Raw genomic sequence first — 23,132 nt, 5'->3', positions numbered from 1 at the left:
AGATTTAAGCTGGACCTATGAAGACAATCTCTGCTCCCTAAAACTAGAGAGGCTGGACCTATGAAAGAGAGAAGCTGGATCCTGCTGTCACATGGATCATGGATCATGCAATGAAAAACTAAGCCCTTTGTTAGTTCAATATCAAGACACTTCAGCAGTCCCATCTCTACCTGATTTGGTGTTCTGCCAACCTGCTCACCTGTCCGCCTTCCCAATTGCCCACTCATACAAATTTGTTTGTTCATATCTGCTTCTGAATAGCTTTGTATTAGTCAATACACACATTTCTCACTCTCCTTCAGTTGTTCAACTATTTGGCCAGAGTAATCTGTGGATTTTTTTCTTAGTACGATAATTGAATATGATGTCACATTTGTTTATAATAATATGGTAGATTAGATGTCCAGAGAGCCCTCCCAGTATAGCACCTAAGAATCCTTTTTATTACATTTTGACTTTTTAATTATAAAAATTTCCAAATATACATAAATGTAGGCAAAATACTATAACGAACACCCATATATCCTGTTACCTAGATGTTACAATTAACTTTTAAAAATATATATTTGTTATTGACTTCAGAGAGGAAGGAAGAGGGGGAGAGAGAAACATTAATGATGAGTAGAATCATTGATCAGCTGCCTCCTGCACGCCCCCCACTGGGGATCGAGTCCACAACCCAAGCATGTGCACTTGACCAGAATCGAACCTGGGCCGCAGGCCAGCGCTCTATCCACTGAGCCAAACTGGCCAAGGCCAATTAACTTTTTTATTTTTCATTTTGCTTCATCCCTTTTTCTCTGAAGTATTTTAAAGTATTTATTTTTTTAAAAACTAAGCCTTTTTATTATGTGAAAATTCAAACATACTTTGTAGAGAGAATGGTATAATAAATCTCCACATGTTTATCACTCAATTTCAATTATCAATCTTGTGCCAGTCTTAAAAACATCTTTTTGAATGATGGCTGAGCTGGCAGAAGATTAAGGAAAAATTCTTAATGCCCACAAATGATAGATAGCTTGAATTGAGACAAGCAAGTGAGTTCTGAAGCTAGAGTTTGTGTTGGAACAAATCTGAATTCACTGGTGGCCCATGGCTTGGACTTTAAAGGGCCACAGTGAGAGGGATGGGAAAAAGCTTGGGACAGGAAGTCAAATTAGAGACCCCTGAAAGGTGACATCTTTACTGAGTGAATGAGAAAAAAATCCCACCCTGCAAAGGGAGGTGATGGATGCATGTGTCTGGCTTAGCTTTGGCTAAGTAATTCCATACCTAAAAGAATTGAAAGCAGAGGTTTGAAGAGATATTTCTTATACCCATAGTTATTGCATCATTAGTCATAATAGCTAAAACATGGAAGCATCCAAGTATCCATGGATGGATAGATGGATGGACGGGTGGATGGATGGATAAGCAAAACGTGGTATATACATAAAAAGAAAGAAAATTCTGCCCTGTCTGGCGTGGCTCAGTGGATAGAGCATCAGTAAAAGGTTGTGGGTTCGATTCCCGGTCAAGGGCACATGCCTGAGTTGTGGGCTCAATAATGTAGGAAGCAGCTGATCGATGTTTCTCTCTCATGGATGTTTCTCTCCCTCTCCCTCTCCTTTTCTCTCTCTCTAAAAAATCAATAAAAACAAGAGTTAATTAGAACTGACATGAGAGTTGCTGTAGAGTGACACTTTCCAAGCCAAAGTTCTGCACATGGTTTGAAATTTATGAAAGAAAGTTATGGGCCTGATCAGTCCAAATCTACCTTCAAAATACAGAAACTTCAAGGTGAATTAAAAAGAATTATTTAAAATATTTTAAAATAAAAATATGCATATCTTTTGTTGTTGTTGTTAATCCTCACCAGAGGATATTTTTCCCATTGACCTTTTTTAAAGAGAGAGTGGAAGGGAGTGGGAGAGACACAGAGAGAGAAACATTGATGTGAGAGAGACACATTGACTGGTTGCCTCCTGCACGCACCCAGACCAGGTCCAGGGAACGAGCCTGTAACCGAAGCATAAGGAATCGAACCTGTGTCCCTTCAGTCCCTGGGCCAATGCTCTAATTACTGAGCCAAACCAGCTAGGACAATAAAATATCTTTTTGGCAAAATTAAAACTTAGCAACTCCTTGCAAATATAAATATTGATTGTGAAAAACCTTAATATTTCTGTACAATTTTTAGGACTAAAAAATAGTAAACATTGAACAACAATAGTACATAAGTTGGGGCAGAGTGATGACCAAAGTTAAAGTATATTTGGATCATACACTTTTCTGAAGGAAGGTAAAGGTAGAGTTTAGATTTTTTTAGGAGTTAAACATGCCCAATAAAAAGGCTGGGGTAACTACTGAAGGAATAGAAACAGGCTATTACTTACAAATTAGTAAAAGAGAATAAAACAGAATCTTAAAAATCTAGGCTGAATGATAATTAAATAACAATAAAATTGTTTCTTTTTTTGTTAATCCTCACCCGAGTACATTTTTTCCGTTGATATCATCTAGTGGGAGGGAGAGGGGGAGAGGGAGAGAGAAACATCAATGTGAGAGAGACACACTGATTGGTTGCCTCCAGCACGCACCCAGGACTGGGGCTGGGGATTGACCTGCCCTTGACCGGGAATCAAACCCTGACCACTGACCCACAGCAACCAGAGCTAAAACAGTTTCTTAATAAAAACTATAGTCAGTGGAAAAATCTTAAAATCCACGGTTTCTAGGCTATAACAGTAGTATGCCACTAGGCTGAAAGAGCCCTGCTTTGGGACATTAATCTGGTTAGAAAATAACTGAGAAAACATGGAAAGTGTCATAACAAGAAGTGTTAGAGAATCTGTCATTGGCATTCTCTTCTTGGAGATGGAACACAATCACTGAGCAATTCTAAATAAATACTTAAATCACAGGAATTTAAAAAGTGATGTCAAAACAAAAATTTGAGTTCTATTTTTCACTGAAATGTCCAAGAGTTTGCCATCAAATTATGATGCCAATAGTATTGTGGGGAGTAATTAAGTAGTTCACCATCAAGAGTTAATCAGAACTGACATGAGGGTTGGTGTAGTGTAACACTTTCCAAGCCAAGATTCTGCACATGGTTTGAAATTTATGAAAGAAAGTAATGGGCCTGATCAGTCCAAACCTACCTTCAAAGTACAGAAACTTCAAGGTCAATTAAAATATTCTCTTAAAACCTTTGAAATCAGGTTGCTGAGAGATGAAACAGAGCATTGTTAAAGATACGCTATTCTGTTACCCTTCTAGTTGTTCTGCTAACAAAAATTCAGGAGTGAAAAAGCAATTTACTGGAAATTTTCAGAAAACCAGAAAAAAAAAAGTATTTCTATTAGTGTAGTTTTATAGTAAACATCTGCTTTATGGTAACATTGCCTTTTGTAAACTACACTGATTAATTGAAACTTAATGAGGAAAATAAAATGTATCTAAAGTTGAAAATATTTTATTTCTGAGAAAATTGTGTCTACCAAGGGCATAGGGAATCTAATTTGTGAACAAAGGTATTTTTTCTAAAATGTGTAAATACTTTATTAACTAATAAACTAGCTTATCTATTAGCATCCCAACTATAAAACAGTTTTTTTGACCTATTTTCACTTTGCTATACTATTCATCCTAAAAAAAGGAAGTGATACGTACAATGTACTCATGATTTTTTTCAACTTGGTAATTAATTAGAAATTAAAGTTTTCCTCACACTCTTATGCTCCTTTTCTTCCCAAACACATTCAGTGACTTTTCACTGGTGACTTTAAGTGAAAGAAATGCAAAGGCAAATATTTTGAGTTGGAAATACAAGAGAAATTGGAGAGAACTTACAACTAATTTAATTTGGTTTCTACAAACTGTGCAGATTTACTATGAAACTTGGGAAAATTACTTAATCTTTTAGTGCCAGTTTCCTTTTCTGAAAAATGGAACTAAATCACAGAACCTGCCTTATAGTCAGTTGGGAAGATTTAATGAGCATATATATGTAAAGCACTTAGAATAGTGTCTGGCACATAGAAAGCATTTCTACTTATTGATGAAATTATTAAAATAGACATCTATATATATAAAAGCCTAATATGCAAAGTGTTCCCTCGGGAGTTCAACCAACCCGGAGTTCTATCGCTCACTATGACGTGAGCTGACCACCAGGGGAAGTAAGGAAGGCCCCGGCTGGTAGCCGGCAGCCAGGGAAGGGTGGCCCTGGCAGCAGGCAGCAGCTGGAGAAGGGAGGCCATGGCCAGCAGCCGGAAGCTGGGGAAGCTGCTAGGGACCCTCCCCATGCACGAATTTCATGCACTGGGCCTCTAGTTGTTTTCATAAATTACTCATGAGTTAACAATAAGACAACTGATAGTGTAATGATGCCAAACTCAACCTGTGCAGCATTCCTACAGAAAATGCTCAAGACTGTCTTAATGAAGCAGACATTCATGGATGTGATGGGTGTTCTTACACCAGGTTATTATGGAAGGTGAATTTAATAAAATGCACAGCTATTTCTACATGGGAGCTGCTGACACAAGTGAAAGATTTAATGTTATTGCTACAACGTTTAAAGAAGATGAGCCAAGAGCTTTATACACACATTGTCATGCACATCTTGGGGATTTAATGGTGTTGAGGTTTGTCGGGATATGAAAGAACTCCGAGGTGATCTCAGTACTGTCAGTTCTTTATATGACACTAATCTTGCATTTCTGAAAAGCTGGCAAATTTTCAAAACGTTTGTAAGCAGAGTGAAGGCATAACATACAGGAAGCTCCAAGGTTGTTGAAAACATGTTGGATTGATGGTTGTGATGGAGGAACTTCTGCAGATGACTCAAATATGGGAAGTTGTATCAAGCTATTCTTTAAAAAAATTTTTTTAAAATTCATTTCAGAGAGGAAGGGAGAGGAAGAGAGACAGAAACATCAATGATAAGAAAGAATCATTGATCAGCTGCCTCCTGTACACCCGCCACTGGGCATGTGCCCTGACTGGGGAATCAATTGTGACCTCCTGGTTCATAGCTCGATGCTCAACCACTGAGCCATGCAGGCTGGGCTCAAGCTATTCTTGAAATGCAAGGAGGCTGATGCAGTGAGGTCTTGGCTGACTTCATTTTCCAAATTTGAATTTACCTTTTGTTTTCCTATTTTAAACAATGGGCTAAGCTTGAATACATTTTTTTTTTCTAAAGAGTTTCTAACTGAAATGTAGACATTTTTCTCTTTGCCATCAAAGTTTAGAAGCAGAAGTTCATGGCATATCAGCTGAGAGAAATGATAAATATTTCAAAATCATTTGGGATAGAATAGAGAAATTATGCCAAAAAGTTATACCCAAAGGTTCCAAAGTGTAAAAAGCAAAATTATTTTAAGGGGAAAAAGTTCATGGTAATTCAGGTAGTACATTTCCCCTATTACATCAGAAAAACAATTTATAATAAACTTTATGTCCTGTCTTGGTTGAATGAATGAACACATATTATGTTACTTATACAGAAAGTCATTATTAATACAAATGCTAGACATTTTTGTTTATTAGAAACATTTATCCACTTTCAAAATACATATATGGGGAAAACTTATTGAGCTGTGGTGATGGGCTTAGTTATTTTGACATACTCACGTTTTTGGAAACAAATTGCTATTAGTCCAAGCAGCTAAGGAAATGGTGCCCATGAGAATAAAATTAATCTCAATATACTCAACATCTGTACCTAATTTGTTTTTCATTTAGTACCCTCAGTTTAATCCATGAAAGCAATCAGTCATACGTTTTCTGGGTTCCTAACAAAAGACATCAGATGGTTAGAAATGTTTGCTCCAGGGAAGCTACTATTTCTCTGACTTCCACAGATACATTTGTTTGTTAATAAGGATAAAAAAGCATTAGCAGTCTTACTAAATATCCATAGTTACATATTTTTAATCTTCCAAGAGGTTATTAATTTGGCTTCAAGAAGATTAAGACTACCCACTTTGAAAAATTATATCATGTTATACTCAAAAATTAAAGAAGCTTCGGGTTAAAAAAAAAAAAAAAAAAAAAAAAAAAAAAAACTTTATGTCCAATAAATAATAGCCATATTACTAAATTTGTCTTTTCAAAAAGCAATGACAACAAAATGAAAGAAATGTCAGAAATACTATTTCATGCAACACTATATGAAATGAAGAAACAGATAAATATATGCAATAATTTCTGGTGTGCCTGCCTGCTGTGCCCACACCTCCACCCCCCTCCCCCCCAGCCCCCTGAGTGAACTAGTAGTAGTGAACTACTAGTGAACTAGTAGTTCTGCCCTGAGTGAACTACACTGACCTCCTACGGGCCACAACTGATTGAGTTGAGGTGGTGACCATGAGTTTGCCGGGGACCTTGGTTTGGGGCTGGGCTCAAACAATGAGATTCTCTCTCAGGCACTTGAGGTAAGTGACTCAGAGGGAAATGAAATTTGGTAGTGGGCAGAGGCAGAGAGTGCAGCAAACCAGGGAGGCAGGGAGAGAGCGTGGAGAAACTGACGGCGAGCTTCTGGGAGTCCAGGGCAGCAGCTCCTGCAGAAAGGCCATCCTGGCTTCAGTCCGAAGGCCTATTGTACTTAAGGTCAAAAGCACATCCTTTATCATGGCACTGCTCTACCTATGTCTGTCTCCCCTGAGCAGCTGGCAAGTCCTTGAGACTCTTACGATTCTTATGTCTTGTTATCTCACATCCCTCTATAGATGTTCACCAGGCTCCTTGGGAAATGGATTGATTAGTATAAGAGGACAGTTAGGAAATCCAATCAGGTGAAGGTGGTGATGAGTGTGGAAGGCACTGCAGGAGAGGACTCCTACTGGATCCCCAGAGTATTGGTGACGTCAGTGTCTGAGGAGAGGCCTGGAGGGAGCCATAAGACAGCTCTCGGAAGTTTCTGGAGCCTGGTATTGAGGACAGGGGTCTGATAATGTAGACACTCATCCCCAGGCAAGTAGCTCATAAGCAGCAGTGCTTCAGTCCAGTGCCTCAGAGACATCGGTCATCTGGCCTCGTCCACTCCTCTCCAACAGACCATGAGCCACCTGGCTACCTGGTGTCCTGTTCCCACACATCGTGCCATTATTTTAAGAAAAAAATGAAGTTCATGGTAAATAGCCTTAGTGCTTTTGCTCATGAGGTTTCTGCCACCTGGCATGCTTTCCTCCTCCCCACCGATGCCAATCCTCAACCTTCAAGGCCCGTTCTAGTCTCACTTGTCCTGGGCAATCTTCATCCATGTCCGAGTTCCTAGTACTCCTGGTCCCTGCCCAGAGAGCCTCTGGTTTCAGCTGTTCTCTCTCCTTCTGCCTCTGTCTATAGCAGTGGTTCTCAACCTTGGCTGCACATTAGAATCACCTGGGAATCTTTTTAAAATCCTGATTTCTGAGCCTCATCCTCCGGAAATTCTGTTTCTTTGTTACTAATGTTGTGGCCCCACCCCATAACAAAGAAACAGAATTTCCGGAGGATAAGGCCCAGAAATCAGGATTTTAAAAAGATTCCCAGGTGATTCTAATGTGCAGCCAAGGTTGAGAACCACTGGTCTATAGGATACTTCTCCCAGCTGCAGCATCAGTCCGGGCCCTCAGCCCCAGCACCTGGCAGCCAACCATCCTTCAATGAGCACATTCGTGCTCAGGTGTGGTGAGCCCAGGATTCTTCATAAGCTGCAGCGAGCTTCTCCTTATCCTAATGAGCTGGCTAGCAGCTCTTCTGGAGACTCTCCTCTGTCGAGGGACCACAGACTTTGTCCCCTTTCTTGTACCACTGGGTCTGCCCTGCCCTTCCCATCCTGCTTCAACTTGCAGCTCAGGCCTCAGACTTGCTGCCTCCATCCCCCGTCCCCAATGCTGATGCCGTGGTTGGTGGCATTTCTCGTTGCTCAGACATGAACCACAAAAAAGGCCAGGACATGCTAAGCCAGGCTCTCCCTTGCTGCAGTGGAAGCCCCATCTTGCTTCCTTCAGCTCATCCGCTCTTCCTCCAGGTGGCCGATCACTCTGACTCACCTGGATCTTCTTGTTCTCTCCAGAGACGTCTGAAGCTCACAACTGATTCTACTGGAGGTAGGAATGTTTGTCATGGTGTGAGTAAGACTGCCAGGGGACATCGGCCATACAACCGCGCGCGCTCCCCACAGCATGAGTGAAACAGTGGAGATGTAGTAGAAACTTAAAACAGCAGAACTACATTTTCTTTGAACATCTCCCAACCCTTCCTTCCCCCTTCCTTCCTTCCTCCCTCCCTCCCTTCCTTCCTCCCTTCCTTCCTTCCTTCCTCCCTTCCTCCCTTCCCTCCCTTCCTTCCTTCCTTCCTTCCTTCCTTCCTTCCTTCCTTCCTTCCTTCCTTCCACATTCTTCTTATTACCAAGGAAATGCATGTTCACTATAGGAATTTTTCAAAATACAGGAAAACAAAAGAGCCACATAAAAATTCTCCAAAATCCTGCCACTCAGATATCATTATTTTAAAATCTTACTGTTATTAATATTAATAACAGCTAATATTTATTGAGCTTTTTCTAGACATAAGGCACTAGTATAAGACTTTCCATGCATTATTTTACTTAATCTTCTCGACCTTGAGACAGATGCTCTTTTTAACCCCACTGACTGATGAGGAAACCGAGCCACAGTTTAAGTAGGTGGCAGAGCTTCAACTCGAATCCAGGCAGGTGATAACCAACTCAAGCACTAGGCAGTGTTAAATTTTTTTTTATTAAATATATTTTATTGATTTTTTACAGAGAGGAAGGGAGAGAGATAGAGAGTTAGAAACATCGATGAGAGAGAAACATCGATCAGCTGCCTCCTGCACAACTCCCACTGGGGATGTGCCCGCAACCCAGGTACATGCCCTTGACCGGAATCGAACCCGGGACCCTTCAGTCCGCAGGCCGACGCTCTATCCACTGAGCCAAACCGGTTTCGGCGAGTGTTAAATTTTTGATGTACATACTTATGGTCTTTTTAAAAGTTCGTGATCTAACGCGGACTCCTTTTCTGTTTCTTTGTACAAATGTATTTTGAAAAATTTCAAGTAACACAGTCATACTTACATTATTCAAGTAGCATATTTGTGCTAGAGAAAGTAAAAAGTACAGATGATTTTAAAGAGGAAAACAAAAATCACTTGTAATCCTCCCACCCAGAGGACCACTGTTCACATTTGGGCGTCCATCCCCCATCCCTGGGATGGATTTAGGATTAGGAATGGAGAGCGCTATAGTTCCTAACCAGGGCCACATCACCAGGAAACCACGTGAACACTCAGCAGCTGGGTGCACGCTGGAGGATGTGAATTACGTTTGAAACCTTGAAGAACGCTTCTGTCTGAGGCAGGCGAGCATGTCCCAGATTGTAGCGTTAAACGCTGAACTCTCTATAAACACCTGGGTTGCAGTGGAAAGAGAACTGGGCTAGGGGTCAACAAAGCTGGACTCTCCACCTGAGATGCTTGAGCTGGGGAGTCATTTCCGGCTGAGCCTCAGTTTCCTCACCTGTACAATGAGCTACTACAATTCTGCGGAGCTTCATTTCTGGGTTATCTGCAGTGTTTTGGACGATTCCTGACAAGTTCCCACCCAGCTCTGGCAGAAAACACAAGAGGGTTGGTACTATGAAAGAAGCTGGGGTCAGGGAACACCAAAGGCTTAAGGATGCCCCAAAGAGGGTGTGAGCTTTATTTTCCTGAAGGGCTGGGCCAGCCAAGCAGATTAGGGGCCCGGAGCAGCTGTGGGCCGAGGGAGGCCGCTGGGAGCAAGAGGATTCAAATGGTTCTTTCCCACCCTCTCCCCCACCAGCCAGCTCTGTGTAAAAATTCCAAACTCCCAATCAAACCCCCTTCTCTTTTCTCTTTTCATTCACCTGCCCATCTTCCTCTCCTCTTCTCTCCTTTTTCTATCCAAACTCATAATTAATCGCTCAAGGCAAAAGTAATGAATGTTAATTGGCCATCTGTAGGAAGACTAATTAAAATCTACCACGCTGGGGTTTCAAACATACCTATAGCAACGGAGTGAATCGGGAATGAGGCGAGGAGGGACTGAGGTAACAGCTGAAAGACTACAAAACACCATTGGGCTTAGGTGTGAGGGAACAACGCCAGAGAGGGGCCAAGATGCTGAAGAGAGGGAGAGAGAGAGAGAGAGAGGGAGAAAGAGAAAGCGAGTGAGAGAGAGAAAGACTTGATTTACTCATATCACTGTAGGACCTGGTACCTTGTCACTGTAATGTTTTATGTTTAACAAACACATTACACATTTCCTTCTCACTGGACATGGCTTAAGGGGTGGCTGGAGTTTGTCAACACACAATTGTTGTCCCTCAGTCACAGGCTCGAATGCCCCTATTTACCCAAAAACACCATTTCAAAATCACACCAAGACAGACAGAGGCACACACACACACACACACACACACACTGGGTAATCTCACGCACAGCTTTGTACGGGTTCATCCTTGCAGGGCAATATCCTGTCGCATGTGTACACACGCATACCCAGTTATAAACTGAGAGCAACCCAGGGACACAACATGTTATACACAATCACACATAATCACATGTATGCACACTGTTGCATGCTTTCATGCTTTCAACACACAAACCCAGTTAGTCAAATATAAATGTGGGTGTGCACTCACAGTGCACTCGCATTCACACAATAGTCTCACGGGATGTACATCTAGTTGTACACCCAAACCCACCTTTGTATGCACAGTTTTACATCAAAGTGCTTATATGCAGGTACATACACAATTACACAAGCTCCCCCTCCAGGCACAAGCAAAGTTAAAGTACCTGTATGAATAATATTAATACTAAGGTGGCAAAGAGTTATAAACACACACACACACACACACACACACACATACACATACACTCTGCTGGGGTCTAGGGCAGGTCCATGTGGGGTTCATATACAACCATATGTGTGTACACAGAGACCCCAGTCCCAGGAGGAAACACCCCAATGATGGCCTCCTACCTTCCTGAAAGGCAGGGATCAAGTCACAGATCTCAGGGTCTAGGCCTCCTCTCCTCCCTTAGAACATCCTGCTTTGAGATCAGGAGCACTCATGGCCTGCATAGAATGTCCCGTCCAATCTCCGGGCAGAAAAGATGGTGGATCTGAAGGGGGCGAGAGAAGGCCAGGGGGTCAGGATGGGCTTTGATGAGGCCGGGCAGGGGTGAGGCTGCCAGCCTGTGGCATGGGTGGCAGGGAGGGCCTCTACACCGTGTGTGTCTGGAAAGGGTCAGTTCTATGGGTCGGGGGAGGCTTGACCTAGGTGGCCGTGGCATTGTGGGAAGAGCCCTGACACAGGGTTGGTTCCTTTGGCCAGGGTCCCTGTTTTCTCTTACTCAGAGCGACAAGCCAGGGGACTTTCTGGATAGTTTCTGGGGCCTTCCTCATCACTTCAAAATCTCATCATGATCAGCTTAAATTAGAGCAGGAGAGAGTGCAAACACACACAAAATCTTCCTGACCCAGGGGAGATGAAAACCTGGAAAGGGTCGCTGGAGAGAAAGGGCACAGTGTCCTACCCAAAGATCCTTACAAGAAAGGGTTAAGCATTCCCGTGTTCCCTGGCTTTGTGCCAAACCTCTCTGCTCTTGGAGGCTGGGGGTCTGCGGTTCTCAGGCCTCTGCAGCCCAGAGTCAGTGCCCACGGCACACCCTCAGGTCCGACAGGGGAAGCATCTGGGAGAAGGGCAGGCCAGGGGAGGGCATGTCCTCAGTGCCCCCAGGGAGACCTGGGTGCCGGGTGCATCATGGGGAGTCAGGAGTCAGACACAGAAGGAATTCCCGGCTATAATAAGCAGGATGCCAAGAATCCCCGATGTCCCAGGAGCTGGCGACATGCGTGAGGCCAAGTGCTCATCGCCACCCCTCTGGGATGCAGGTAGCCTGGCTACTTCACATCCCCACCTGCCAATGAGGAGACCAGCTGCTCCGACTGCCCAGGGCCACAAGGCTCTAAGTGGCCAAGCCAGGCCACAGAAGTCAAGTCCAGTGGGCTAGCTCTACAGCTGGGCAGCCCCCGGGCTTCTTCCTGTGCAGGACACGAAGGAGCAGCATCGGCTTCCCAGGCTTGGACTTCCTGGGGAGCCTCCAGGCCCTCGGGGGTCTCCCCTGCCCGGCTAAGGCCTCCGAATTCTCGGGGAGGAACAGGCACACACCACACACACACACTCTCACACTCACACACACAACCCTATGGCAGCTTCCACATTTGGAGCTGACAGATGTGCAAGGTAACAGCTCGGCACCGCCTGTGCAGCTGAGGCCCCGCGTCGAGAGCGGGATTGTTTCCAGGGAGGCTCAGGGAGGCTGCGTGAGCACTCACCCGGGCGTGTGTGAGTGTGTGAGTGTGTGTGTGTGAGAAAAAGAGAGTGTATGAGTGTTTGAGAGTGTGTGTGGCTTCTCCCGCAATCGCTCTCCCTCCATCAAAATATGTCTTACTGTATTTGCTAATCTTTCTGTCTGTTCTTCTGCCCATGTTTTCTCTGTGTTTCTTCAATTTCCTCTCACTGTCCTGCTCACCCTTTCAGTCTCACCCTCCTCCTGTTTCTGTCATGGCCTGGATGCTCCAGAGAGGACAGGAGACCTGGCTCTTCTCCATTCCCTCACTTTGCCCCCAGACCCCTTCCCTGTCCCACCCAGGCAGGCCGCAAGGACAGCCTCTTAGAGAAAGCCTGTTTTGTTCCAGATAATGCTGCTGCTGGCCAGGGGTCACAGGGGAATCTGGGGCTCTCTTAGGGCTCAGGAGCAGCTCCCCAGTCTTGGTCACTGTCTTCAGGCCTGGCCTTTTTCTCTTAATGGGATGCTCATCCTTTATGTGTAACTTAGCGATTTAAAGGCCAAGCGTGCAGGCCTCTCCCCCTCTCCCGTTGCCCTCTCCATATTCCCAACCCTCACCACAGACCGAGCCCAGCCACGGCCCTGTGCTGACCCCAAGTCTGGCCTGGCAGTGGTCCTGATCCTGGCCATATATTGATCTTTAATTCTGACCTCTGACCCCTGACCCTGACTCTGTCCCCTGAACTCTCCTTACCTGAGGGACTGCTTCCTTTGATCACTGCCAATACCACATGCATTCTAAAGTCTCACAGCTCATTTTAAAAATTAATTAATTAATTAATTATTTCCACAGCTCACTTCTTTTTTTTTTTTTTTTAATATATTTTATTGATTTTTTTTAAAGAGAGGAAGGGAGAGGGATAGAGAGTTAGAAACATCGATGAGAGAGAAACATCGATCAGCTGCCTCCTGCATACTTCCCTAATGGGGATGTGCCCGCAACCAAGGTACATGCCTCTGACCGGAATCGAACCTGGGACCCTTCAGTCTGCAGGCTGATGCTCTATCCACTGAGCCAAATCAGTTAGGGCCACAGCTCACTTCTTAATGCTCTAGTGCAAAGTAGGGACACACCTAGATCCACTGAATTGGCATCTGGGTGAAGGAAGAGCAATGGGACAGTAACTATTTTTTTAAAACTCCCCAGGTGATTCTGACACCGGTCAGCCCCACCCACTTCCACAATACCCACATGTGGGATTTCCTTTAGGTGTTCTGAGGGGGGCTTGAACCCCAACATAGGGACGCCTGGGTTGGGTGGGGACCCATACAGCCGGAGCTGGTCTGCAGAGGCCTAACTCCTAGGCTCTAGGCATCACACCCAAACTCTTCAGATGTTTCACTATACACCTGGCAGTGGGCATTCACTCCCTCATTTGCTCATTCATTCATTCATTCATTCATCAGACACTCAACAGTGCCTCAGTGGGTAAGGTCTGGGTAAGATCTGTGGGGTACACACAGCCTCTTGAGCCTGGGGCCTGGGATCGCTGGTATCGAGCTGGAACTTAAAAGGGCAGGGCCCAGGCAGAAAATACCTCTGCAGCAGTGGACAAAACCTGAACCAGAGTAGGGGCCAGACTCCTTCAGCTCCAAGAGAAGGTACCAGCTCTGAGGAGTGGGCCCCTCTCTTCCCTTGCTATGGGGAGGGGCATGGGCCTATGGACTAAGAAACCACCAGACAGCTTCCAGGTTAGTCAGCTAAGGAATCTTTCTGAGCCTCTGGGGTCAGCTGGGTGTGTGTGTGTGGCGGAGGGCGGGGCGGGGGGGGGGGGGAGGGTTAGGCCTGAGAGGTGGATCCCCCAAATTTAAAAAGGAACTTCAGCTGGCCGGTGTTGCTCAGTGGTTGGCACCAACCTATGAACCAGGAGGTCATGGTTTGATTCCCGGTCAGGGCACACGCCCAGGTTGTGGGCTCAATCCCCAGTGTGGGCATGCAGGAGGAAATTGATGATTCTCTCTCAACATTGAGGTTTCTATCTCTCTCTCCCTCTCTGAAATCAATAAGAATATATTTTTTAAAAAAGAAAATAGCCCTAGCCAGTTTTTCTCAGAGGGTAGAGCGTCAGCCTGGGGACTGAAGGGTCCTGGGTTTGGTTCTGGTCAAGGGCACATGCCCAGGTTGCAGACTCAATCCCCAGTGGGGGGGGGGGGGGGGGGGGGTATGCAGGAGGCAGCCGATCAGTGATTCGCTTTCATCGATGTTTCTCTCTCTCTCTCTCCTCTCTCCCTTTCCCTTCCTCTCTGAAATAAATTAAAATATTATTTTAAAACGAAAGAAAATAAATAAGTTCCTTCTCCCTCCTTTCTCCTTTTCCCCAACTCCTCCCTGAAAATAGAAGCCCAGGGCTCTCCCTTTTCACATTAAAGGTGGGCAGGGCTGAGGGGGATGTATGAGGAGGGTAGGTGAAATGGGAGACAAAGAGCAAAGTAGGGGAGTCTTGCTGGGAAGCAACAATAATTCTGGGGTGGGATGGGGAGGTGGGCTCTACTTCAAAAGTCGGAGACAACATCCAGGCATGGCCTGCCTCCCAGCACTGCAGACAGAAGACCTCAGGATTGGGGTAGGGAGCAAGGACAGCTCACTCTATCCTCTCCTCAGCCGCCCTCTAACCCTTCCCCAGCTGGCCGAAGGCCCAGAGTCCTCAGTTAACTTCCCTGCAAGCTATCTAGTGGCCTGGTCCATTCCCTTCTGCCCCCACACCCTAGATCACTGAGAGATGCCTCAGTGACTGGAGAGGTGTCCCCACTCTGGCAACCACCCTGTCACCCTGTCACCACCTGGGACCCCATAGGTGAGGGAGCACAGCTGGGCAGTCTTGGGCATGTTACACAAGGGTGTGCACATATGCTGTGTGATGGAATTACTGCAGACACATGTCAGCATAGGAGGCCACGTTCTGTAGGGAGAGGCTGTGGTTCATGTGAAGGAGACCAGAAGGCAATAGCCTGGCGCCCAGCTCCTCAAAGTACGACATGGAGAGGTGCTAGGATGCAGCAGGACACGGGGTTGTGGTTCTGAGGTGGGGGGCGGGGAAGCAGCAGCTGGGTACCTCCAGGCTTGGCTAACAATGGGCTCAAGCACCAGCCTGCACTGTATTTGAGGGACAAAGGACAGGAGTTGGGAGGGGGTGGGGTGCATCTGACCAGCCTAGTCCCAGCTGTCCACCTCGTGGACAGAGGTGCTGGAGGTCCCTGGAATATTACCCTCACTCCCCTGCTCCTCACAGGCCAGCTGCTGCTCGCCCCCAGCTCAGGGGTATTAAAACACAAAACCAAAAAACTGCCGCACTCATTCATGCCAAAGACAAAGAGAAACCTTGTTTGTCTTTTGGCTAAGCTGAGGCCCCCGCTCAACCCGGCAGCTGGGCTCTGGGCATGTGCAGGCATGTATTGTGTGTGCGCTTGCATGTGCCCCTGTGTGTACCCTGGGAACACAGATTGTTAACCCTCTGATCGGTGGCGGCTCATGGCCCGAGGCTGGCAAGAAAGCCTCCCTGCCCCGGTGGTGGAGGACCTGGGAGGCTGAGTCCAGGCCAAGGAGCGAGGCCTGGAATTCCCTGTGGCCAGAGCCAGTGGGTCACTAAGGAGGCCGTGGGGTCCGCCAGGGGAAGTGATCCTGGCCTTTCTGCTTCTCCAGCTCCATGGGGGCCCCTGAGAGCCCAGAACCTTATAGGACATGAAGACAGAGAGACAGGTCTAGGGTCATTCCCAAGGCTCTTAAATCCCTGGGCTCCTAGGGGACAAGTGTCAAGCGTGAGAGGTTCTCGCCACCTCGTGGGGACATGTGGTACTGCTAAGTCCCGGACAACCAGGCTGGTGGGGAAGGAGAAAAACTGCTGGAACATCCACTAGGGCAGCGGTTCTCAACCTGTGGGTCGCAACCCCTCTGGGGGTCAAACGACCCTTTCACAGGGGTCGCCTAAGACCATCGGAAAACACATATAGCATATCAGCTATTTACGTTACGATTTATAACAGTAGCAAAATTACAGTTAGGAAGTAGCAACGAAAATAATTTTATGGTTGGGGGTCACCACAACACGAGGAACTGTATTAAAGGGTCGCGGCATTAGGAAGGTTGAGAACCACTGCACTAGGGGTTGGGCTGGCGCTGACTATCCTCACACTTCCATGGGCACAAGGGGTCTGGTAGGGAAATCCACCCAATACCCACCCAGGCTGGTCCAGCCCCACCTGCAGAAGCAAACCTGATGTCCTCAGAGGCAGTCGGACCATGTTTGAAACAACTTGAAGGAAGGTTTGCAGGAGGAATGTTAGCGCTCATCTGTCCTAAGGAAAGCCCCGGAAGGGAAGGGGCCCTGACTGAGACCCCACAGCACCTCCATCACAGAGGGAAGTCAGACTGAGGGTTGTTGACTCCAAGGTTCATGCATTTCCCATAGGTCCAGTGAGTCCAAGACAAGGTGTCCAGCCTGAAGCCCAGACCTACCGAGGCCCAGAACAAGAACAGCACAGTGAGAGTTCTTGCCTCGGTTTAGCCTGCGGGAGGGCATCTGGGACACGAGGAAGAGATGAAGCTGCAAGTGGGGCTCTGGGCTGATCTGGATCTTGATATTAAAGGGCAATGAATAACAGTAGCTTCTATGGGGCAAATACTGTGCTTAACATTACAAACATTGGCTTATTTAATACAATGGCCCTTTAAGAAAGGCACCTGATAATCCTTTTTTTTTTTAGATAAGGAAATTGAGGCACAGAGAAAAAACTTGTCCTGGGTTACAGCTGGTAAATGGCCGAGCAGGGATCTGTGTATAGCGATTTTGACACCAGTGAGTAAAAAGGCTCTGAGTGAGAAAAAGAGCATAATTTGCTTGCTCCCTCCTAGGAAACCCAGCAGGGCACAGCCAACTCCAGCCCAGGGCCTCCCTCCAGCCAGAGGAGCTGCCTTTTCTCCAGGAGGCATGGCCTCAGTGCGCCCTCTGCTGTGCACAGGAGGAACAAAGAGTTCCCTCCTGCTTGGTCAGACCCAGGGCTGAGTCCCGGAGATGGCTGGCAGGGACCAAGCTCTCCTCCCAAATACAGGCCAGGAAGGGGCTGGCTGACCTCCACTGCAGAGCCCCCAGCTTGTCCACATCTACTCACCTGTAGAAGGGGGGGTTTGGTCCTACCCCTGGTTTCTCAGCACTTCCCTCTCTTGGAATCTTGCCCACCTTCCCCTAAGGCAGCAGTTCTCAACCTGTGGGTCGCGACCCCTTTGGTGGTCGAACGACCCTTTCACAGGGGTCGCCTAAGACCATCCTGCATATCAGATATTTACATGACGATTCATAACAGTAGCAACATTACAGTTATGAAGTAGCAACGAAAATAATTTTATGGTTGGGTCACAACATGAGGAACTGTATTTAAAGGGCCAGAAGGTTGAGAACCACTGCCTAAGGCATGTTGGTCCTAGGCCCATTCCAGGACCTGGACCATGGACCAGGTGGGTATAACCAGGAGGGCCCACAACAGGCCCCTGAGGAGATGGGATCCATTCAGAGCACTGCCATGTGGGCAAGGGGTAGACATGCTGTTATACTGAAATTCAGCGAGTCCAATAGAAAACGCCACAACCAGAGAGTCGAATTTTAGAGCTTTTATTTCAAAGCCGACGGCGACCACGAAGGGCTATCACCACTCCAAGTTAGGGGTAAGCTTATAAAGGCAAAAAGCAAAAAAAAACTCTGGGATTGGTGCTGTGAGACCCTACATCAAGGCCTGGCCTGGCACCAGCCCTGACAATTCTGTCTGGGAGTGTCAGTTTATGGCCTTCCCAAGGTGGTAACAACGCTTAAGAAACAGGTCCTGCAAGATAGATGATTTAAGAGGGAGCAGTGACCAGACCATAGACTGATAAGAACGTACACCAGATTTCCATCACAGGCCCAAATTTCCAGCACCTCCCCCCGCCGCCCTTCACTTTCCCATTATTCAAGCAAGCATATTTACAGAAGCTAGAAATAGCATAGTTACTTATCTGGGTTAGTTATATCCTGGAATTAACAGGTCAATGGACCATCTGAGCCTGAGAGGAAGTCCTAAGAAAATTTATGGGAATGAAAAGGGATGCCTATGGTTCAGGTAGAGGGCAAGGGGATGAAAGGAGTCAGTTCTTTCAAGGTCCATTCTTCAATGGGAATCCAAGAGAGCAAGGGAAATGACCCATCCCTACAGGCTGGACTCTCATGAGTAAGTCAAGGGTGAGGAAAGGTTAGTCAGGACTGGGGTCACTGTAGGCAAAAAAGCATGAAGGAACAGGTGTCTGGGAATGCCCATCTTGGCCAACTTTGTTTGAACCTGGGCTTGCCACTGGATGGGACTCAGTGAGAAGAGGCACACAGCCCCACAACTCCTCTGGAAATAAGGGCAGCACCCCATGCTTGGGTTAATTGCCTCAGGAATACCCCTGGGCCCAGCAAACCAGGGGATTAGCCATGGGCCCTGTATCAGAGACATGACTGTACTCCAGGCACTAATAAAGGACAATTCACACTTTATTTGTATCTGCCTTTGACATGTACAAAAACTCTCAGCTCCCCTCCCCCCATCTGGGGAACAAACAGGTTCTGGAGGGAGAAGGTATAAGAATGAGGCTTTGAAGTTCAATAGAAGGTCCTGTTACCCTGAGTAAAGGGCATCCAGATAGGCTGAAACTTGGCTGTCCTCCCTCCCCGCCAGCCCATCTGTGAACCTACTGGGCCCTCCTTCTTGAAGCAGCTTCCCCTCCTTCCCCCATGGACTGGCCATGGAAGGAGACCCAACCCCTCCTCTTCAGTGTTTCAACTTCTTGTCCTACTATTGCCATCCTTGAGATTCTATTCCTGGAGAGAGAACACCAATGCCCACCGCTTCTCTCACCTAACTCCCATAAGCCTCCCCCTAACTCAGGGTGCTCAACACAGACTCCTAAGAACGGAGTGCCCCAGTGCCCTCACAGCTGGCTGGGTCCGAGAGCAGGACAGTAGGCATGAGTGCTTATCTGTGTATAGCAGAGTTGGTGGTGCCATTGTGGCAAGATGTGAGGAGGCACAGGGCTTCTGGGTGTGCCCGAAAGAGGGGGAAGAGAGCCCCAGGAAACCAAGGATAGGGGCTTATTTATCAAAGAAGTCAACATGGGCTCCAGACTTGAACATATCTTTCTGAAGCAAGTTTAGCAGTTTCTGGGCCGACATCTTACAATCCACCAGCTCCCCCTTTGTCTTCAGCTCCTGCAGCCGTTTCCGCAAGTCTGGGTCCACAGAGGTCTCCCGGGCCGCCTGCTGCATGTCTGTGTCCAGGGGCCCTAGGGGATAAAGAGCAGAAGATGAGGGGGCCCTGCTGTGTGTGTGAAGTGGGGTGGAGTCAAGTGTGACCAGAGGCAACACTTTATCTTGGCTAACATGTGTGGTCAGAGGCTCCACTCTGTCACTATTGAGCTCAAATTCCAATGCCCACTGAACACGGTCCCTCCAGACCACCCGGTGTACAACCAAACTTATTATCTGCTGTCCAACCAGCGCCTCCTCCTAAGGTGATGTCAGTAAACTCTTATAGGCACTTCCTGTTTTTCATATCAGAACCATAGCACCCCAGAATCTGGAGTTAACGGGCCTCAGGGGCAGAAAGTAAAGAAATCCCGTGGCTGGAAAAGCCAGCCTCCTGATCCTTGAATGTCTTTCAACTACCTGTGCACTCCTGGTAAGTGGGGACTTGTTACTTTGCCAAACAGCATCCGTCTCCCTCTCCCCCACTTTGGACACCGGTTACAACATTCTTTCAGAGACTGAAATGAAACCACGACCTTCATTCAGGCCCTGGCAGCCTTGCAAAAAGTTCAACTTCCTCCTAATTCCCAGAGTCCGCTGGGATCTAACCCAGTCACATGGCATTCTGGAGTCTGCTCTGCTCCTGGCTGTGGTTCTTATTTGCTCGCTGTTGACTAAGTCCTCGGCTGAGCTCAGATTGTCGGCTGAGTTGCCTGTTGGCTGGAAAAGTAACCGAGTATGTGTTAGGGAGAACTGGGTACTGGAGAGCATGAGGAAGTAGAAATGGCTGATCATGAATTTGGAGGTGAAGTTTGATCCTGGGACTTTGATCCTTGGACTTCTGCCACATCTGAACTTTGGTCAGGTCATTCTACCCCTTGGCCTCCAGGGTGCCAAGAGGAACAGACTATTGGATCTCTAAGTTCCTAAGACCTTAAACAATAGCTGTCACCACCTTCTAATTGCAGCAACCTCAAGCCTCGCTTTTAAGAAAGGCACAGTGGCATCATGATAGGGTCGCGAGAGGGCCCTACCTTATTTACCCCAGAATTTCCCCCACCCCCAACCAGTGTTCCAGCACAGTTCAGGCTGATACCGTCAGCATTCAACAATGTCTGTGTGCTCTTTACTCAACTAACATTTTCTGCAGACTGATTCAATGGGGTGCTCTGCTAGGTTCTGGAGATATGCAGCATATTCCCTGCCTTCAAGGTTTTCCTATCAAGGTAGAGAAGTATACAAATGATGTTAATATAGTGTGGTAAGTCCTATCTAACAATCAGAAGTGCTAACAATTAGATCGCCCTTCACAATGAGGGATTTTCACATATATTACCTGATTCAGTCCTCTTAACTGCCCTGAGAGACAAGTAGAATCTTCTGTTTTACATGAGGAAATGGGGTACAGGCTGGAATTCAAGCCCTGTCTCTCAAACTCTAATAGCTCAGACTTTCTGGGCCCACTCTCCAGTTCAGGCAGCTCCCCACTCTCTCTCCCGACCCTCTAACTATGGCTCCCTGCTCCTGCCAGGTCTAACCTCCTTGGCCCTTTATTTCCCTTAAGGAATGATTCAGGGACACTATATTTGGAGGGACCAGACTAGGCCCCTTGCCCAGCCCCCAGAGGGAAACCAGCTTGTTCTGGGGGACAGGGATGGCAGTAATGTCCCACCTACCTGGAGCATAGCTCAGCACCCTCACACCAGGCTCCTCTGAGGCCAGCACCTTGAACATCATCTCACGGGCAGCCTTCCCCGCACAGTACAGCGTCCAGCCCTTGAAGGGCTGCAGAGCACAGAGGGAAGAGATGTTAACCACAGTCCTGCTGAGGCCAGGACTGTCCGGGAAGGCCCTCAGGATGCAGGAAGTCAGGCAGAGCATGGAGGTTAAGTTCAGAGCCCAGTAGCTGTTCATTTCAGCAGCATCAGCCAGGTTGACGAAGCCTTTGGACACATCCCCAAGCGTGCCTGAAAAACCAGACCTTAAGAATCACCCAGTGCAAGCGGCCTTTCTCTTCTCCCGGCCCTCTCCAAATTCTTCCAGACACCGCCTTCCCATCCAGACCTATCGGAGCTGTCTCCCTAGGGCTTCTGAAGGCGCCTTTCCCTTGGCAGCTCTGCAGACGCACACACCGGGGGCGCCCACTCACCCCAAGTTGCAGACGGAGAAGGCCCTGGTCTGGGACTGGGCGAGAACTCTGGGGCCATTTGCAGGAGCCGGGAAATTTCCTACAACTGGGAGACCCACACCCGGACTCAGGCCTCCGCCAGAGGGCGCCGAGCAGGACGATCGGGAAAGTTCCACGGGGCTCCAGGAAAACCTGGCCTTTAACCGGGAGGGGCGGAGGGCGGAAGGCGAATGGGGAGAGGGGCAAGGAATGCGTACGGGGTCCTCCTCCACACCTCAGGGAAACAGCCAGGACTTTCGGGCGTCTTTTCTGACTCCGAGCAGTCACCTTTAAAGTTCCCAGCGCCGGGGGCAGTGAGCGGGAGAAGGAAAGGGGCGCTGAGCATTCCCAGCGCCCACCCGGGAGTCGGTGCCCGCCGGCGGGCGTCCTACCTGCATTGTTGATCAGCAGCACCCGCTGCAGCCCCTCGGGCCTGGGCAGCGCGCGCACGGCGTCGAGGAGCCGCTGCAGGCCGGCCTCGGCGCCCAGGTCGGCGGGCACCCGCACCACGCGCGGCCCGGGCCGCCCGGCGCCCAGCTCGGCCTCCAGCTGCCGCAGCGCCTCGTCGTTCCGGGCGGTCAGGACCAGCACGGAGCCGGGGGAGAGCAGCGGGGCCAGGAGGAGGGTCAGCACCCGGCCGAAGCCGCGGGAGGCCCCGGTCACCACGCACACCGCGCGTCCCAGGCAGCCCTCCTGGCCACAGTCGCCCTCCATGCCTCCGACTCCGCCGGCTCGCGCAGGTACCCGGACCCCGGGGCGGATGGGGCCGCCTAGGGAGTAGGCGGAGACCCCGCCCGACGGGGCGGGGACCTAGGGCCTCGGGCTGCGCCGCCCTCGCACTTGTTTTCTTGGCCGCTGGTGGCAGAGGTGGAGGATCAGCTCCGGAAGAGTCGGTGGCGCCGGGAAAGGGCTAAACCAAAAGGGCGGGGAATCGCCCCCCCCCCCCCCCCCCCCCCCGGAAATCCTAGCCCCGCTCTGAGCTGGCACGGCTGCACCTTCAGTTCCCCGCCGGCACGCATTCTCCTCCGAAGTCCAGACCCGACTTCCTTGCACGAGTGACTTCCTCGTGGTCAGGCCAGCTTGCACCGTGGCTCGCATCCTCTTTTAGCCAAAGCCCTAAACGAAGCCCATGCCAAGGTAGACTTTGGGGTCTCTACTGGGCCTGGGGAACTCACCGCCCTGTGGGTTACAGGAGGTACCTTCGGGAGAACCACAGTCGCTCCTCCAAGTGATGTAAAAACCTCTTCTTCCTTATCAGGCCCTAAGCAAGTTGGTGCCAGTGCCAGATTTCTTACTCCCCCATTTCCTAAAGGCCTGTGTACCCCGGGATTCTGTAC

The 23,132-nt window shown here is 48.2% G+C and overlaps 1 protein-coding gene across 1 annotated transcript; it reads right to left on the bottom strand.

Annotated features, from left to right (window-relative positions):
• Window positions 1–17,965: 17,965 nt before the first annotated feature.
• SPR (sepiapterin reductase) lies at window positions 17,966–22,697 on the bottom strand. The gene is made up of 3 exons (XM_070429465.1): window positions 22,188–22,697; window positions 21,305–21,595; window positions 17,966–19,666 (listed from the first exon to the last, which is right to left on the bottom strand). The coding sequence occupies exons 1-3, from the start codon at window positions 22,507–22,509 to the stop codon at window positions 19,476–19,478; spliced, it is 804 nt and encodes a 267-aa protein (XP_070285566.1). The 5' UTR covers window positions 22,510–22,697; the 3' UTR covers window positions 17,966–19,475.
• Between the last annotated feature and the right edge of the window lie 435 nt (window positions 22,698–23,132).

The sequence above is a fragment of the Myotis yumanensis genome, unplaced genomic scaffold, assembly GCF_028538775.1.
Source record: "Myotis yumanensis isolate MYYU_CA2020_CCGP unplaced genomic scaffold, mMyoYum1.0.hap1 SCAF_11, whole genome shotgun sequence".
NCBI classification, from domain to species: Eukaryota; Metazoa; Chordata; class Mammalia; order Chiroptera; family Vespertilionidae; genus Myotis; species Myotis yumanensis.
The sequence above is the reverse complement of the archived record's forward strand: the minus strand, read 5'-3'. Positions and strand labels throughout refer to the sequence as shown.

Coding starts and splice junctions, on each gene's coding strand:
- SPR (XM_070429465.1), bottom strand. CDS start 22,509: ATGGAGGGCGACTGTGGCCAGGAGGGCTGCCTGGGACGCGCGGTGTGC. Junction 21,596..22,187: donor GCTGCTGATCAACAATGCAG/GTAGGACGCCCG, acceptor CTGGTTTTTCAG/GCACGCTTGGGGATGTGTCC. Junction 19,667..21,304: donor GGTGCTGAGCTATGCTCCAG/GTAGGTGGGACA, acceptor TTTATCCCCTAG/GGCCCCTGGACACAGACATG.